Source organism: Sprattus sprattus (genome assembly GCF_963457725.1).
Source record: "Sprattus sprattus genome assembly, chromosome: 12".
Lineage (NCBI taxonomy): Eukaryota > Metazoa > Chordata > Actinopteri > Clupeiformes > Clupeidae > Sprattus > Sprattus sprattus.
In genome coordinates, this window is record NC_137910.1 from 28,968,369 (window position 1) to 28,986,089 (window position 17,721).

Sequence of the window (17,721 nt, forward strand, 5' to 3'; positions counted from 1 at the left end):
CATAGTCTTCCATCATGCCAAATCCCATATTAAGCTAATTTTGATTACCAGCTGTAACAGGGGAGGTTTTAACCATAGGATGTTGGCTGTTTCTGTCATAAAAGTGACACACACGTGACTGCAGATCATGGGAAGCAGTGATGGCTTTGATATAACTTTCCTATGCAGATCAGCCTACTCAGATCACACCCAGACTGTGATGAAGGTGGTTTACTAAAAGGGAAGTGACCTAAAAACAGAACATGGAGTAATGCCTATAATACCTCAGAACCCATTTAACACTCACTATCCACTGGCTCACTGTAGGCCTTGAACTCCCTTTCACTGCACATTATCCTCAATAGCTCAATGGCTTTTTGTCCACCACAGGGTCTCAAGGACTCTTCTTGTGATTCATTGGTGTAAGAAAACGTGACTTCTGACGAAAGAGGACTTTATTGGATATTACTTTTCAATTCTTCAAGGCAAACCAACATGAATAGGCTTAGAAGGAGCAGCAGAAATCTCTTAGTTCCTGTTTTTTTTCTCTACCTCGAATGTCATCTGTAGCAGAGAAAGACACATCTCTTGAGGGTTTGTAAAGTGACAGAATTGTTGGTGCTTGTCAGAGGCGGAAGTGCTCTGTGTGTGTGTGTATGTGCTGCGGTTGTGTCGCTCTCTCGCTTGTTTCCTGTTGAAAGCAACTACAGCTAGAGCTGTCAGTTGGGTGAAGTCGAGGCAGCTGTTCCAGAGACGGGAGGGCGAGAGCGGGAACTTAAGCCGTCAGCTGAAAGCGGTGGAGGCCTGAAGCGAACAGCTTTCATTCAGTCACTCACAGGCCGTCCACTCTGGGAAAGCTGTGTCTTTAGAGGTATGGTTACTTTAAAGATAACTCCATGCTGTGTATCTTTGATGGGTTTGCAGATAGTAACTGCAGTAATGTACTGAGCTGACTCTCAGTGCTGTGTGGGCAGTCGTTCTGCCTTCTGCCCACACACGGCTGCTAAGCACCAGAAGCTATAGATAATTCCATAGTTGATGGCGTATTCTCATTGCAATTAGTTAACAGTGTTTCTTCAGTATTTAATTGTGAGAAGACTTGCAGGCAGGTTGAATCTATGACTTTGAAGTAATTAGATGATTGGTTATTTGTTGCTGGTAAATAGTCTCTCTCTTCCTTAGTATAGGTTTCCTTTTATATTTATAAATGTTTTGGAAAAAATATTTGCTCCACTTGTTGCTTCATCTTTCTGTGAGCCATATAAATACACAACTAACCTTGTTGGCCTAGTGCAGATACTTTTTCACTCAGATAACCTCTGACCCTAAAGGTCACACATTTAAGCAAGTTTTCCAAATATGAAATGAAATGGACTTCGTCTTCCTCTCTAGGCTGATGATAATTCAACACTACCTCTGAACTGAGGCATCAATCAATTTGAAATGGATACCGATATTGCAACGAAGCGGCAGTCGCCTCGAATGGAGAGTTACGACCAAAAGCTGGAGCACCGGGCCGCAAAACACGAATGCCTGCGGGACCGCAACAATGTCACCAGCTGCCGCAGTCCGGGCACTCCGCAGGAGTCCGAGTGGAAGAGCAATATGCGGAGGAAAAGACAACGTGAATTCCAGAAAAGGAGGCAAATTAACAGCGAGGCATCACTTCCCGCTGCCGGGAAGGATACTGTTCCAAAGGAGAAACTGACCCTGAGGGGGAACAGACGTAAAGTGCTGTTAATCCACAGGCAGTCACTGGTAACATCAGAGGATTTGGGGATCACCTGGCCAGATATTAATGCACTTGCACAGGTGAGTTTATCTCTAACATGCATATTTTTTGCAATTGTCTGCCATTTTGTGCAATATAGTAAGCTAGTGCATTTTACTTGTCTGGGAATTCCCCGCCCCTTCACTGCATTTCATTTGCTCAGTTAGTCTGGCCAACTCCTCAATGGAGGTCCACTTCACTCACGTAATTGGACACGCCTTTAACCAATCAGACCAACGATACTATACAACCATACAACGATCGGTAATAAAGCAAACACATCTTTTTTCTGTATGAATTGTTCCAGAGCAGGTTTCTGTTCTATTTTCAAAGAAAACTTGCCTTTGAAATCATCCAAGACAGCCGCGAGAGCAGTATATAGTTTACTGTGCTTTTCTCTTAAATTTCGATTTTGTTACGGTATACGTGGTTATTTTAAATCCGCCAATGGCACGCCAGGTAGCCAAAAGCCAGTTTGTGATTGGCTCCAAGGATTCTGGAACTCTTGAAGTGAACTGCTATCCTAAGTTTGCCAGACCATAGATATCTATAATAAAGGCTAGATATCCTGCCTGCATTTCTGGCCGACGGAGTCGAATGTCCGCACATTTCGGCCATTTTGAGGACAGTATAGCTCACTCCCCCTTAACATTGTGTTGGTAGTGGTACTTTTTAAATAACCAGAACTTGCTCAATTTTCAACCGATTTTCAAACGGGTTGGTTTGTTATAAATGTAAGATATTTCTTATGGCACTACATACTTATGAAGAATTATAAACATATGGGTTTTCATATGAAAATAACATTGACAGGTCTCTGACAGGTCTTGTTTCAAGGGAGTGTTCAATAGCAGGTTGCACAAAATTCTGGCATCTTCATTGGCAATAAAGTCAGCAATTTCCTGTCGAAATCATAATGTAAGATGTTTAACAAACCAACCCGATTGGAAATCATGTGCAACTTCAGTTTTATTATGCGCAACTTAAGTTATATTGAAAAGAAAGAACAATTACTCGCCAATTGATGTAAAATGACTGATACACAATAGCCGTGATACACAATTAAGCTGCACATTTCAACATGTTCAAGCATCCAGAATATTACCAAGGTAATGACGATTGTAAATCAAGTCATTTGTAAATCCGTCAAAATTTCCGCGAGATAAGAGTGTAAACGATTGTGAAGATCACTGCGTTACCTAACGTACCACTGATCCCTACCGGTAGCATACTGTCCTCAAAATGACCTCCTGTGCGGACATTCAAGAGTCCGCCATAATCCATCTAGCCTTTATCTAAGATATCTATGTGCCAGACCCCCTTCAGAGGCTAAATCAAATTGGCCGGAGAAGAGGGGCGGGACTTTTACCAAATAATACATTAAATTAATTTATTAATATACCTTCAGAAATCACATTAAACTATTTGCAGTATTTTACCCTGCTAGAAGCTTCTTGACATATTTTACAAAGTTGCTTTTCATTGTTATCACGTAATGTCAGATTAACAAATTTGATCTCGAAGGGAATTCAATTTACTCGGTAACTACTGCCTCACAGCAATGATCTATGTACAGGTTAGTATTTGCAGTGAGGTGCATTTAACTGTTGCTTGACGTTTTAAGGCAGCGTGGACGTCATCAGTAGATACCGGACAGGAACATAACACAGGAATGACAAGCGGTATTCCTGACACAGCATCCAGCACAGCCACTCTAAAGGAGGGAGGGAGCCCTCAGAGGAGGGGTGTGAGAACCTGTGAGGGAGGTAAGAGATGGTACAAGTGCAGTATCTGATAACTGTTTGAGAACCTGTGAAGGAGGTAAGAGATGGTACAAGTGCATTATCTGATGACTGTTTGAGAACCTGTGAGGGAGGTAAGAGATGGTACAAGTGCATTATCTGATGACTGTTTGAGAACCTGTGAGGGAGGTAAGAGATGGTACAAGTGCAGTATCTGATGACTGTTTGAGAACCTGTGAGGGAGGTAAGAGATGGTACAAGTGCATTATCTGATGACTGTTTGAGAACCTGTGAAGGAGGTAAGAGATGGTACAAGTGCATTATCTGATGACTGTTTGAGAAACTGTGAAGGAGGTAAGAGATGGTACAAGTCCAGTATCTGATGACTGTTTGAGAAGCTGGTTTCCCCAGGAACTCAGGGGCCAGTTTGAACTCTCATCAGGGGTCCCTTGCCAAGTCCCTTTGACATCTTAGTAACAATTTAAAAATATGAAAAGCCCCCTTCAGAAGTACAGAGAAACTGCTAACTGTGAGTGCCATGTTTAACCTGTATCTCTTCAATTCAATTAAATTCAATTTTATTTGTATAGCGCCATAACAATACAATTGCCTCTCGGCGTTTAACAGAGCCCAGAGCCTGAACCCCCTTAGTGCATGCACAACGGCAACAGGGGCAAGAAAAAACTCTCTGTTAGGCAGGAAGAAACCTTGAGCAGAACCACGGCACATAAGGGGGGACCCATCTGCTTGAGGTCGGCCGGGTGGAGACAGGAAGGTGGGACGGGGGGAAGGGGGGAAGGGGAAGGGTAGTGTGGCAGAAGGGGAAAGGAAGCAACAGGGGCAATACACAGCCAGCATTTGGTCACTGGACATATGTGTACATACATCTGGTGGTAAATACATGATACAGACAAGACCAGATTACTGTGGCAATAGGGTTACTGTTACAGGGGTAGGGGATGTAGGGACAGAGAAACATTTCGGTGGAGGCAATAATGTATATTGTACATAAATGCTAGCATAGGGTATTGTGTAGAGTAGGTGTACGGCAATGCAGTGGCGGTGGGTGCGGTTGGCCGAGGGTTTCTCTAGGTAGACCAGGTAGAGAGACTACGTGCAGAGTGGTGGGTGTGGGGAGGGAAGTTCCACATCCAACAGCGATTGGAACACGCCTGGCTCCGGGGAGGCAGTGGACCTTGCAGGGTCCGCTTGTTGAAGGGGGGGGTGTGGACATCTCGGACCATGGAGCTGCCGATGACCAGGGTGGGGGTCGTCACATCCAGCGGGAGAAGTCGTCAAGGGGATGATGACTGAGTTGAGGGCCCAGGATGGGGAGCAGGGCGGCGTGGGCGATGCTGGTGTTGCTCTGGAGCCGGTCTGCAGGGGCGTTTCGGGGCGGGCTGAGGAGGGGAGTGATCAGGCCCAGGAGGCTCCTCCTGATCCATCTAACAAACAGGAAATGACGAATCAGTCTGCAGGTCTGTTAGTCGGGAATCGCGGTTACTTTTGGCTATATGATGCACTAAAGAGGAATGTCTTAAGTCTTGATTTGAATATAGGCACGGTGTCTGCAGCTCTGATGGAGGCAGGGAGATTATTCCAGAGGAGAGGGGCTTGGTAGCTAAATGCTCTCCCTCCTATTGTGGTCTTTGATATTCTTGGAATTACCAGGAGGTCATGCAGTACCATGCAGTCAGAGGTCATGCAGTACCTTTTTCTGCCAAGCTAAGTTTGCTAAGCATACCTTGTTAGCATAAGGCTCTAACAGAGGGAAGAATTACCTGAGAGCAGCTTGACATGGTATTTGAGATATTGATATTTGGAATTTGAGAAGTATATAGTAGTAGGTGTTGGTGAAACCTAACCATTCATGTTTCCTCCTTGAGTAATTGATGATTTGTGTTTTTCATTTGGGTTTTGTGATGATTATGTATTTCCTTTCCCTGTCACAGTTCAAAGCCACCAAAAGAGCAGACACATCACTCTGAGTGACTTTAGCTCCCAGACAGAGTGAGTCGTACCTTCATCTTATTACCAATACTACTCCTCTATATATGTACGGTGTATACATACCACACATGAATACATTCAAACACATGTACTGATTATATTGACACTGATCTGGGTCACCTTCTGTCTTTCCTAGGTGTGGTTATGTTACCATAAAGGAGGAGGTGAGTGTCCTCTGATAACTAGAGTCTATCTCTCCCTCTGCTGAGGGTTAAGCAACAGCTGTAGAGATGGGATTGGCTCATGTGTACATTGTAGCAATGGTTTCATGTGTTGTTCACGCTCAGATGTAGAATGAAAATGCTACGTTCTGTTAATGCAAGGTTGTAGATGTGTATAGGAAATCATAAGTGTGTGTGTGTGTGTGTGTGTGTGTGTGTGTGTGTGTGTGTGTGTGTGTGTGTGTACGGACGCATGCTCACTGTTCTTGTAGGATCTTATTCAGCTGGGGGAGTATTTAAAGGTAAGCATGTTTGCAGTGTTCTCTTAAACCAAAAATGAAAATGTCATGAATTGAAAATCATTACGAAAAAATGTTATCCTTCAAAATCCTTCATTCTTGTCTGTGGCCTCTAGGAGGCGCTGTGGAGAGAGGAGGCCCTTAAACAGAAGCTGGCTCTCCTGCAGCGGGATACCTCCAACTTACTGCTGTACTGTGACAAAATGTGGAGGGTAAAATACAAACATTCCCTTTTACCTCCTCCCTCCCTTTCTCTATCTCTTTTTCACTGACATTCATGTCTGCCCCGCAAGAATACACACACACACATGCTAAGTATATGCTGCACTACGTTGTACTGCGGAGGTCCTTAAACTCTTATGCTAAACACGGCAAACATTGTGTGTTGATTAACTGGCACATAGCCAGGGCTTAAGGGGGGACTCCTTAATAGACTGGATAGACTGTTATCAGGCCTCGTGCAGAGCTGAAACTGTCTGTCAGCTCAGGCCTTGTTTGAAGGAAATATGTGGTTTCAGACAGATGCATTCTCAGCAGCATGCTATAAGTCAAAGGGAAATGCTACGTGCTGCATCCTGTTGCACTGCACACAGACACACACTCAGAAAGAGAGAGAGAGAGAGAGAGAGAGAGAGAAAGAGAGGGAGAAAGAGAGGGGGAGAGAGAGAGAGAGAGATCCTATTGTTGCCAAAGTTATAATCTAAGTGTATTCTCTTTAGCATATTGAGAGAAGACTGACAGGCTTGATAGAGTTTTTAGCTTTTTCCCCTAGCTTGTGCTGTCCTAAAGCAATGATTGATTTCCCATCTAAAGAAGATTTTACATGTCCTATCTTCCACTGTGTATCTCAATCTTTCTCTCCCTCTGCTTCCTCTTTCTCTATCTCTCTCTCCTCTAGGCATGCTTTAAGGAAGACCTGATGAATTGTAAAATTGGTGCTCTTGAGTCTCAGCTACAGGTGTGCGTCCAGGTGTGTCCCATTTGCCCACATGATAAGACCTAATCATGGTCCCATCCCTGCACACACCACATTGTCTTATCTGTACATCCTTATACATACTTACTTTACAGCGTATAGTAGTGGCTGCCCTCTTGACCAATCCTCCCTATGTACTTCCAATAAGACCTTGGACCTTAGTGTATTATCATCATAGTTTTAATCAGGGTTTGACAAGGTGTGTGGGAATATTATGTCCATGCCATCTACTCTTTAGGTTGTAGTGTTGAACCAGACAGCTTTTTGAAGTCACACATTATTGAGCGAAGAAGAGAGTTGTGTTTGACAACAGCAGTATGACTGATGTGTTTAGAATAATGTATAAGATAGTGTTCACTCACTGAAGTGATATTCCTCTTCTAAGGCCTAAAGGGCTCTTTCTTACTCAGCACTCTCTGTGATCATGCACTCTGAGTTAGCAAGCCAGTGTTTGAGGAGAGGGAACATGAAAAGTCTCTTTCCCATTAGAAGGGAATTCTATATTATGTAGCTAAGTGGTTTATAGACAGACCTGGCATTATACTCCTGCACCTCTTCAGGGGTGGATGATTAGCTTCTCATGCCTCTGCTGCCACCTGCTGGCCTTCAGAATGCCCCTCCACTGCCAGGACTGAGTTTGAGGAAGGGAAAGGTCGTAGGTCAACTCCACCACAAACAGGTTGATGCTGAGGTCGACAGTTGTCCATTTCAACCATTTCAAAATATTAGTTTGTCTTTTAGTGTTCCACATCTTGTGTCCTCCATGACACTTAGGGCCCTATCTTGCACCCAGCGCAATTGACATTGTCACCGACGCATGTATAATTCCTATCTTGCACCCGGCGCACAGCGCGATTTTTCCTCCAGAGGCGCGCTTCGAAATGAACTTGCGTCGACATGGGCGGGGGCGGAACAGAGAAGGCGTTTCTCTGGCGCAAGTGGTATTTTGCAGTTTCAAAACAACGCCGTGCGCCGTGCGCCATTGACCAAAAAAAAGCTAGTCTAATGTGAGGCGCAATGTCTAAAGTCTGTAACGCGTATTCAGAACGCTATTTTAAGGGCGCATGTGCTTGCCCGCACAGTATAGGACCTATAGGCTACACTTTACTTCTGTCGTCTTCACGAGAGATTTACACCAATTGTTTGGCAAGCCATATATAATTACAAGGAAAATAAAGTATTTACCACATGAGGAAATCATTGTGATATCCGTATCCAAGACATTTTAAAACTAGGCATACATCTAGCGTACACAATTGACCCAAATGATTCAGGTTAATTGAAGCTGCGTGACATTTGATTTATTGTATGGCTTTGTTGCATTTATTTAATGCCAGTATTATTATAAATCTTGTAAACTCATCTCTGTGTATGTGGACTTTATTTATGTACCTTGGGTTTGGTCAGCTGGTGCACTGGCTTGGGTGCCGATTTCCATGCCCCCAAATCCCTGCAGGCTCTCAGGCGTGAGGGTAGACGTGGCGATGTCCTCTGCTGCTGTCAGATCCTGGGTCGAGGCAGATCCACCTCCCGTGAAGGCACGAGAACGTGTGTTACCTTCCAGCTTGGATGTCCCACGTCTCCGGACGTCATTATAGCGTTTTCGGCAACGTTTTCGGGTGCCCCGTTGCAGAAACAATCACGGCAATATCTTGACATGCTTGCTTGACTTTGCTTACTTTTGGAGGGTTTCTCGCATCCCCATATATATCTATCTCCCGGCTTTTTACAAAGCCATACAATAAATCAAATGTCACGCAGCTTCAATTAACCTGAATCATTTGGGTCAATGTGTAGGCTACGCTAGATGTATGCCTATTTTTAAAATAGCTCGGATATGGGTATCACAATGATTTCCTCAAGTGGTAAATACTTTATTTTCCTTGTAATTATATATGGCTTGCCAAAAAATTGGTGTAAATCTCACGTCGGTCTCCTCGGCTGTGAACTTTTCCGGTCTTCCACCAGGTAATTCCGCCATCAAAATAACAAGCCGCTATGGACTATGCGCTCCTCGCTCTTAAAGGGAATGTGAAATGACGCTCGGATTGGTTTATTGCATATTACGCCCAAACCACACCTATGGCTGAGTAACCTCCTTTGGACCAACCCTTTTGACACTTGCGCTGGACGCAAGTGTGTTTTTTCCGCCGTTAAAATAGCAACTGCGCCATAGAGCCGCCCACACAGCTACTTGCGCTTGGCGCCGTCCTACTTGCGTTTCTGATCGGCAAGATAGGGCCCTTAGGGTTAATGAGGCGTGATGTGAATCACATTGTGGTTGTGCATCTCTCAGAGGTTTTCTAAGGACGAGGGGAAGAGGCTGCTAATGATGATGGAGGAGCAGTTCCGTCTGGAGGAGGAGAGGACGGTGGCCAGCCTGCAGAGGATCACAGAGAAGAAGACACAGGCCGTGATAAGGGTGTTTAGCCTAGAGGTGAGGAGTGTCAGTCCATCATATCTGTACCACATTAAACATTTCATATAGATGTAGCTGGTCGTGCCTACTCCTGGCATTTGTGTTTCACAATGCCAGGAGTAGACCAGCGCAAAATGAGTATGCTGTTTGTCGTAGATCACATGTGTCAAACTCAAGGCCCGGGGGCCTGATCAGGCCCGACAAGCCATTTAATCTGGCCGACCACCTCATAATGTTGCAAAAAGTTCCATTCATTTGAATGAACAACGGTGAAATTGTATTTGGTTTGCCTAATTTTCCCTCAGGATTAATAAAGTATCCATCTATTTATCTCGCAGAGCTTTTCTGCCGCGGCCGCTGTTATGTTGAACGCACCACAAATACTGCAAGTCCCACAATGCACTGTCCCCGCGTTGGTAGCATACGTTGATTTAGGGAGCGCTTGCCCCACTGTCCGGCCCTCGACTTACACCCATTTTTTTTATTTCGGCCCTCTGTGTTTTTGAGTTTGACACCCCTGTCGTAGATCTATGAAACTTCAATTACTATTTAATTTCAACTTTCATCTACTGTTCAATACGATACAGACACGCATAAACTTTCCAGCCTGGTGTTTTCTGTTGTTTGGTAACTTTTTGGCCCCTCTCTGCTCATGTTCTGGCTGGGTTGCTGTGTCACCTATTTCCACTAGAGGGCGTTGGAGAGTGTCCAGGAGGAGTCAAATCACTGGCGGCAGCTCCATGAGGAGCAGGGATCGCTGTGTGCCCAGCTGAGAGTGTCCTTACACCTGACCTCTGACCAGATACACAGCCTGCAGAGCCAGCTGGAGGTATGAGAGGCTAGCCTTTTCAAACCGGTGGGCTAGAGCAGCGCTGATAACTGGCCCCCTTGTGGCGCAAAGTGATCAACAGTGAAGATACAGATGACGCCTACTGCTCACTTTACTTGAGCAAACCACTGTGGCAAATAGTGTCTCAGACATGAAATCAATCCATCCATCCATCCATCCATCCATTTATCAATCAATCAGACAGTCAATCCATCCATCCATCCATTTATCAATCAGACAGTCAATCCATCCATCAATCCATGAATCAATCAATCAGACAGTCAATCCATCAACAAACTAACAGAATTGAAAAAATGATTTGATATTGCAACAAATCTAATAAAGGTACGGCCATTTTCAATCCTTTGTCAGAAGTCAGCACTCCACGAGGAGCGTCTGCTGCAGCTGCAAGATCAGTACAGCAGTCTGCACCACCATGCCACGTCCCTGGAGCAGGTCCAGCCCTGTGTTTACAACAAGGGTATGGCTCTCAAAGGTTTCACAGCATATGGGTCTCATTCCACGATGGAGAGTATAAGGTCGTAGTCATTAGTTCACTCATGATGATTGTAGTTTTTTTTTTTTACCCCATTAGTGGTTAATTCACTTTTGTGTCAGTTTGGTTACATTTGATGAATCCCAATCATTTAAATGTGGGCAATCATAAATCCCTAAATCAATTCGGGTAATTTATCAGAACAAATTATCCCTTTTGCAAAGGGACCAAAAAGAATGCCATGAATGGCCTAAAATAATGGATATATTAGCTCTCTTCACCTCTTTATGTTAATAATTGTATTTACCAGCTGACATTTTGTACTTTGTTTCACACATAAACGATGGACTGGTGGTTCTTCTTCCAGATCAGAATTCTGCCCCAGCCCCAGTTTCATTTAGTGGCCACCGCAGCACTGACAAAGCTCCGCGCCATGGAGGGCAACAGGTGAGCTGGCGTATTCTATTTCCATGAACTCATATGCAATCCATTTTACAAAACATATATTTAACTTGAATCTTTGTAGCATTTTTAGACTGTTAATCAATTCCTTAACACCAGTTCCTTTATGAATAGACTTCATGAGTTCTTTAACAGCACATAATAATTGCCTTGTAATTCATTGCCTTGTGCATCCCATTGAATTTGGCAAGTTTCTTCTTCTCCACAGACCACTACTATGGTAGTACCAGAGCTGTCCACTTCAGATCACAACTCTCAGCCAGAGCTTGTAGCCCCACAACAGGGGACAGCTCGGAACAAAAAAGGGATGGTCAGTAGTAAATCTGTTTATTTCCTTATAATGTTTATTTCAATGCCATATATTTAGCCATTACTGTAAACCACTTTTGGTGAATAGTAAACCATTCAAGTTCAAGTATTTATTTGTCATCTAAACAGAAAAACAGAGTCAGACTGGGCATTGAAATTCTTATGACAAGACGCCGCACAACAACCTACCATAGCATAACATAAAATAACATAACATAACATATAAGTACTCTGAACATAAATTACACATATAATAAACCTAATAAATCTACAAAATAAATATACAATACCATCTGCTGAACATATAATACACACATAGTAACCTAAACTAACCTAATATACCTATACTCACCTAAAGACAATTCCAATGTGCCTGGTATCAGGTAGTGCAATATTACTGTAGTGCAAACAGTGGAAAGCTGGCAGGACAATGCAAGACAATGGTTGTGTCGTCAGCAAACTTCACAATGAGATTTCAACTGTGCGTAGCCGCACAGTCATGCGTGAACAAGGAGAACAGGAGGGGGCTGAGCACACAGCCCTGGGGGCTGCCTGTGTTGGTGATTACTGTGGATGAGGTGCGGTCACTGAAAACTGTAACATGTAAAGTGAAGGTGCAAGACTGTATCACTGTCCATTTAAAAGCCTGATGGCCCTTGGAAAGAAACTGTTCTCCAATCTACGGCTGCGAGATCGAATACTTCGGTAACGCCTACCAGATGGCAAAGGGGGAAAAAGTTTATAGGATGGATGGTAGCAGTCTTGAAGGATCCTGCCAGCTTTCCTGATGCATCGTGTATGGAAGAAGGCCTGTAGGGCTGGGAGCTCCCTGCCTATGATAAACTCTGCAGACCTGACCACACTGTCCTACGGTCCTTGGCTGTGCAGCTCCCATACCACACTGTGATGCAACCAGTCAGGATGCTCTCTATAGTACACCTGTAAAAGGTAGTGAGGATGACTGATTCCATACCAAACTTCTTCAGTCTCCTGAGGAAGAAAAGGCGTTTCCGGGCCGCTTTCACCTAGCCTGGCCATTACCAGCCTGTGACTCCATTTCATTCCGTCTTTCAGTCTGGGCCAACCCAATGCATTTTGGTTTCCGAGATGGGCGGGTGCTTATCTTGAGGTTTAAAATCATTGGAGTTCCCTTAACCAATCAGCAACGTTTAGTAAGCATTCGGTAGATTAAACTCTTCCCAAAGCCAGTTGGGAGAAGAGCTACGACGTCCTTTCCAATCATAAAACTTACAAGAAAATACTCTTGTTCTCCTTTTAATTTTCTGATGTTCTCGAGAGTTGAGACAACTTTTCCGATAGCTTTTCGTGTCTTTTCCTCCAAGGCGAGTTTTGCGTCACAGCTCTGAACTGTTCGCTGATTGGTCCTGCAAAATTTTGAGTTCTGGAGACGATTGTCAATGGGGTTGGGCCAGACTGAGTATGAGCTTGAAATCAATTCAGGCGGAAATACGTAGGCTGGTGTCACCAGGCTAGCTTTCACCACCTTGTTCGCGTGAACAGACCAGGTGAGATCAATGCTGATGTTCACCCCAAGGAACCTGAAGCAACGGACCTTTTCGACTACAGATCTATTGATGTATAGGGGCTCATGCTCTTCCTCCTGCCGTCTCCTATAATCCACAATCATCTCTTTAGTTTTGCTGATGTTAAGATAGAGGTTATTAACCTGACACCATGTTGTCAGGGTATCAACCTCCTCTCTGTAGGCTGCCTCGTCATTGTCAGTGATGAGGCCCACAATGGTTGTGTCGTCAGCAAACTTCACAATGAGATTTCAACTGTGCGTAGCCGCACAGTCATGCGTGGACAAGGAGAACAGGAGGGGGCTGAGCACACAGCGCTGGGGGGTGCCTGTGTTGGTGATTACTGTCGATGAGGTGCGTTTACCGATTCTCACCACCTGTGGCCTCCCCGTCAGAAAGTCAAAGATCCACCTGCATAGGGAGGTGCTTAGTCCCAGGTCTATGAGCTTGGAGACGAGTCTGGAGGGGATGATGGTGTTAAATGCAAATGCATTATAGTCAATGAAAAGCATTCTTACGTATGTATTTCCTTTGTCCAGATGGGAGAGGGCGGTGTGCATAGTCAGGGCGATGGCATCGTCAGTAGACCTTTTGGACTGGTATGCAAACTGCATAGGGTCCAGGGTGGGAGACAGTGAGGAGCAGATGAAGGATTTAACTAGCCGCTCAAAGCACTACATTATGACAGAGGTGAGTGCTACAGGGCGATTCATGCAGATGGCCTTGGTGTTCTTGGGCACAGGGATGATGGTGGTCCTTTTGAAGCAGGTGGGGAGTACAGACATGCTGAGGGACAGGTTAAAGATGTCGCTGAAGGTCGCTAGCTGGTCAGCACAACCCCTGAGGGCCCTACCTGATATGCCATCTGGGCCCGGTGCCTTACGAGGGTTGATCTTTTTGAAGCAGAGCCTCACCTCAGCTACAGTTAATGTAGGCACACCACTGGATAGGCCTTCAGGTAACTCCACTGCAGGGGGGTCACTGTCCCTCACAAAGCGAGCGTAAAAGGCATTCAGCTCGTCTGGATGTAGGACAGAGGACCGGGTCTCACTGTAACTCCTTTATAGTCAGTGATGGCTCTTTGTCCACTCCACATGCGCCTGGGGTCAGAGCCATGGTAACTGGACTCCACTTTAGTTCTGTAAGCCCTCTTTGCTGCTTTGATGGCCTTCAAAAGCTTGTATCTGGCCTTCCTGTACTGATCAGGATCCCCGGAGTTAAAGGCCGCAGACCGGGCTCTCAGGTTGGCCCTGACCGCAGCATCAACCCAGGGCTTCTGATTTGGGAAAGACCAGACAGCCTTCTTGGGAACGACATCATCAATGCAGTGTTGGATGTAGCTGGAAACAGTATCCGTATATTCATTTATGTCCCCATCTGCTGCCTCCCGAAACATCAGCCAGTCAGTGATGTCAAAACAGTCCTGGAGAGTAGCCACACTCTCATCACTCCATTGATGGACTGACCTCGCAACAGGTCTGACCTGTTTCAGCTTTTGCCTATAGGGAGGAGAAGAATGGAGCTGTGGTCAGCCTTTCCAAAAGCAGGGCGGTGGAGGGGTTTGTAACTGTCCCGGAATGCTGTATAACAGTGGTCGAGGGTCTGGTCTCCACGTGGTATTTAGGCAGGACTTTCTTCATGTTGGCTCTGTTGAAATCTCCAACAACAATGAAGGCTGCCTCCGGGTGCATATTCTCCAGACCATTTATAATCCCATACAGTTCATCCAAAGCAGTAGCCTCATCTGCCTGGGGGGGGATGTAGACTTCACTCACAATGAACTCCCGCGGTAGATAGAAGGGTCTGATTTTTACAGTTAGCAGCTCAAGGACCGGAGAGCAGTGAGATGCTAGAATTGCTATATCCGTAGCCCATAGAAAGTTAACCATAACACAGACCCCTTCGCCCCTTTGCTTGCCTGAATCAGCTGTTCTGTCCTGACGGTATATGCTGAATCCCGATGGATAATTATATATATATATATATATAGTATAATTATTACTACAGGCCCTACTCTCCATATTTAGTCACCAAAGTTGAATAACAAATGTTGACAAATGTTAGATGTATGTAAAGTATTATCTCAGTGAAAATATGAATCACCATCCTTATAAATATCTTGGCAATCATGGTTAAAGCAGTTAACCTTTACCAATCAGTGTTTACATTTCTTTCTCTTGGTTCTCCATTGCTCTCCACTAAGAGGTGCCACATCCTTTGGGCCGGCTTCTGTCTGTTGGTGCTGATCCTGTTCCTGGTTGCCATGACCTTCTTGTGGTTCCATCATCCAATGAACAGAGAGGAGCTGGAGAAGCTGTATCAGATCATGGAGAACTTTGCAGATAGATGCATACAGGAAGTAACCTCACTAGAGTATCCAAAGTGCTTTAGACCCATATGACAAAAGACCATCTGGAGAAAGCATTCGAAGCTATGAAACATTGGGCCTCATTCTCGACCTTTTTCTGTAATTCTTCAGAAATGTTTCTTACACGACTTCGCAAAAACAACGTAAGAGAAACGCTTCCGCTGCATTCCCGCTGGCTTGAAAATGTGTTCATAAGCAGCCGAAGTCTTCTCAGCTGGGTTCCTTCCGATTAGGTTCTTAGATTGATGCGCGTTCTCGTGAAAGTGGATTTGCATACATACACGCCCTGCCAGCTCCTTATTAGGAGACGCAATTTTAGAAACGTGTGCTGTCGCAATCTCCCGAATCCACCTCGTAACAGGTGTTCATTAATAAGGTGGAGATATTGTATAACGTTGAACGTCCGAAGTCCGTAAAACACATTTAAGTAGTCACTTTTTTTTTTTTAATCGAAAAATAGGCACCATAGGTGTGAAGACCGGTCCCAAATACGAGGATAAATTGTAGTCCGTTCTGTCGTTCAAAATGGCCACCAGTAGAAGTATAAATTGCAATAAATTCATGCCTTAGTTCTTAGAGATTGAGCTTAGTGTTTATTTATTTATTCACTTACATTTGCAGTGTTCATGTCATTCACAATCAGTCTCTTAGCAGACGCGGCCTTTGTCCAAAGTGACGTACAAGGGAGAGAACAGTCAAGCTACGAGCCATATAGACCTAGTGTAACAATAAACACTACCTCGTATAATTATGACTATAAATGTGAAAAGTAATTGTTAATGATACAAATATTTTCGTATTTATTATTATCATAATTATTTTAATCCGAGGATGTCTGTAGAGCTGACGTGAACGCAATCACCAACGGGTTCTCACAAATTCAACCGTTAACCCTTTTACTGTAATACGGAGTTTTTTCAAATGTCATTCCTCAACGCGATTCCTCAAATAACCACAAGATGGCCCGTGGAATCCCATTTGAGAAGATTCCGGTAGAGTTACGACTGCTATTTCGAGTTCTGAAAGTTGTCTGAAGTTCAGAAGAAAGCACAGAAGAAAAAAATAACGAGAATGCAAATGTTTTCATAAATGTTTCCGAAGTGGAGTTCCTTCTGAAATCCTTCGGAAAGTCTTCCCAACTGCTGTCGAGAATGAGGCCCATTGTTTATTTACTTAAGATTGTGCAGATGCCCTTAGCAGTTCCAATGTATCCAATTACATGTTTTTACAGTAAAGCTATTTAGTAATATTTGAAACTTTAAAGTGGATTTCACTTCATGTGTTAATATAATTCAAATGGAACATTTCCAGATTATTCATTAAATATTTTGTATAATATGTGTTTGTGTGGTTTATTTTAATGGTGACTATCATGGATGCCGTTACCACAGAGAGTTACTCCAAGTCTTTTCCTCTGGTAGTTTTTATTTGATAAAAGTGATCAGGTACATACAGTTATGTAATAAAAGCTGTGGATTCAAAACTAGCAAAGACATTTAAAAAGTGCAGGTATCCCATTAATCTATGCTTACTATTCATTCTGTTTGGTCAGATTACATTAACTCCTCCCAAATAGCAGTCAGTTTTCTATCAATGAAAACAATTCATCTACAAATTAACCATCACACTTGTCACTTGAAGTCTAAAATGGAAACTAGTTTAACAATTTCTATAAACCGCTTTAGAGCTTTAATTAACGAGACTTTGCTATGCCCATCAGGGTTGTGCTCCACATTACCAGCATAAGGATAAAATTGCACACAAGAAATAATGAAAAAGCTCTGTACATCTCCAGCTCAATAAAAGGACCAGAGTGGAGGCCAAACACACACATCACCAGATATATATAAAAAGCTATAAGTCTACTTTTTTGTCGTCACCCAGAGTTTGGCCTGCAAGACAAACACCAATGACTAAAAGTGAGGATACTGGTTTATACGCGGCATATCTGGCAAAAGTATTAGATCAAGATTCAGTGTAAAAGGTAAATGTCACTGGAATCTCACGGCTAAATGCACCCGAATGGACACCAGAGATGGTAAATGATTAACAGTTTAAAAAGTGACCTCGTTATATGCAGGACTTTGACCCTTGATTCTTTCTAGCGCTGCACTAGGTTAGAAGGCAACTAGCTCTGCTGCAGACTTCCACAACCACATTTCTCTGTCTTCAAAAAATCAGCTTTGTCACATTACAAAATGAGATGTTCAAGCTAACGGAAGCATAGCATTGCTAATAGAGAACGGTCACTGTAGAGAAACATATTTCACAAATCAAAGTGCTTTTTTCAAAGCAGACCAGTCTCACAGTGCTGACATCTTGACACCAGGCACTCAGTAGAACGCACCCTACTTTG

The 17,721-nt window shown here is 43.9% G+C and overlaps 1 protein-coding gene across 1 annotated transcript; it reads left to right on the top strand.

Moving 5' to 3' along the window:
- Positions 1-761: 761 nt before the first annotated feature.
- Positions 762-15,398, top strand: LOC308373787 (TRAF3-interacting JNK-activating modulator-like; the record flags this gene model as incomplete). The annotated part of the gene is made up of 14 exons (XM_080849425.1): positions 762-850; positions 1,372-1,791; positions 3,375-3,516; positions 5,445-5,502; positions 5,639-5,666; positions 5,936-5,965; positions 6,079-6,174; positions 6,861-6,932; positions 9,235-9,375; positions 10,049-10,186; positions 10,559-10,667; positions 11,050-11,129; positions 11,356-11,454; positions 15,201-15,398. Exons 2-14 carry the CDS (start codon positions 1,423-1,425, stop codon positions 15,396-15,398), a joined length of 1,560 nt encoding a protein of 519 aa, XP_080705551.1. The 5' UTR covers positions 762-850; positions 1,372-1,422.
- Positions 15,399-17,721: the final 2,323 nt, after the last annotated feature.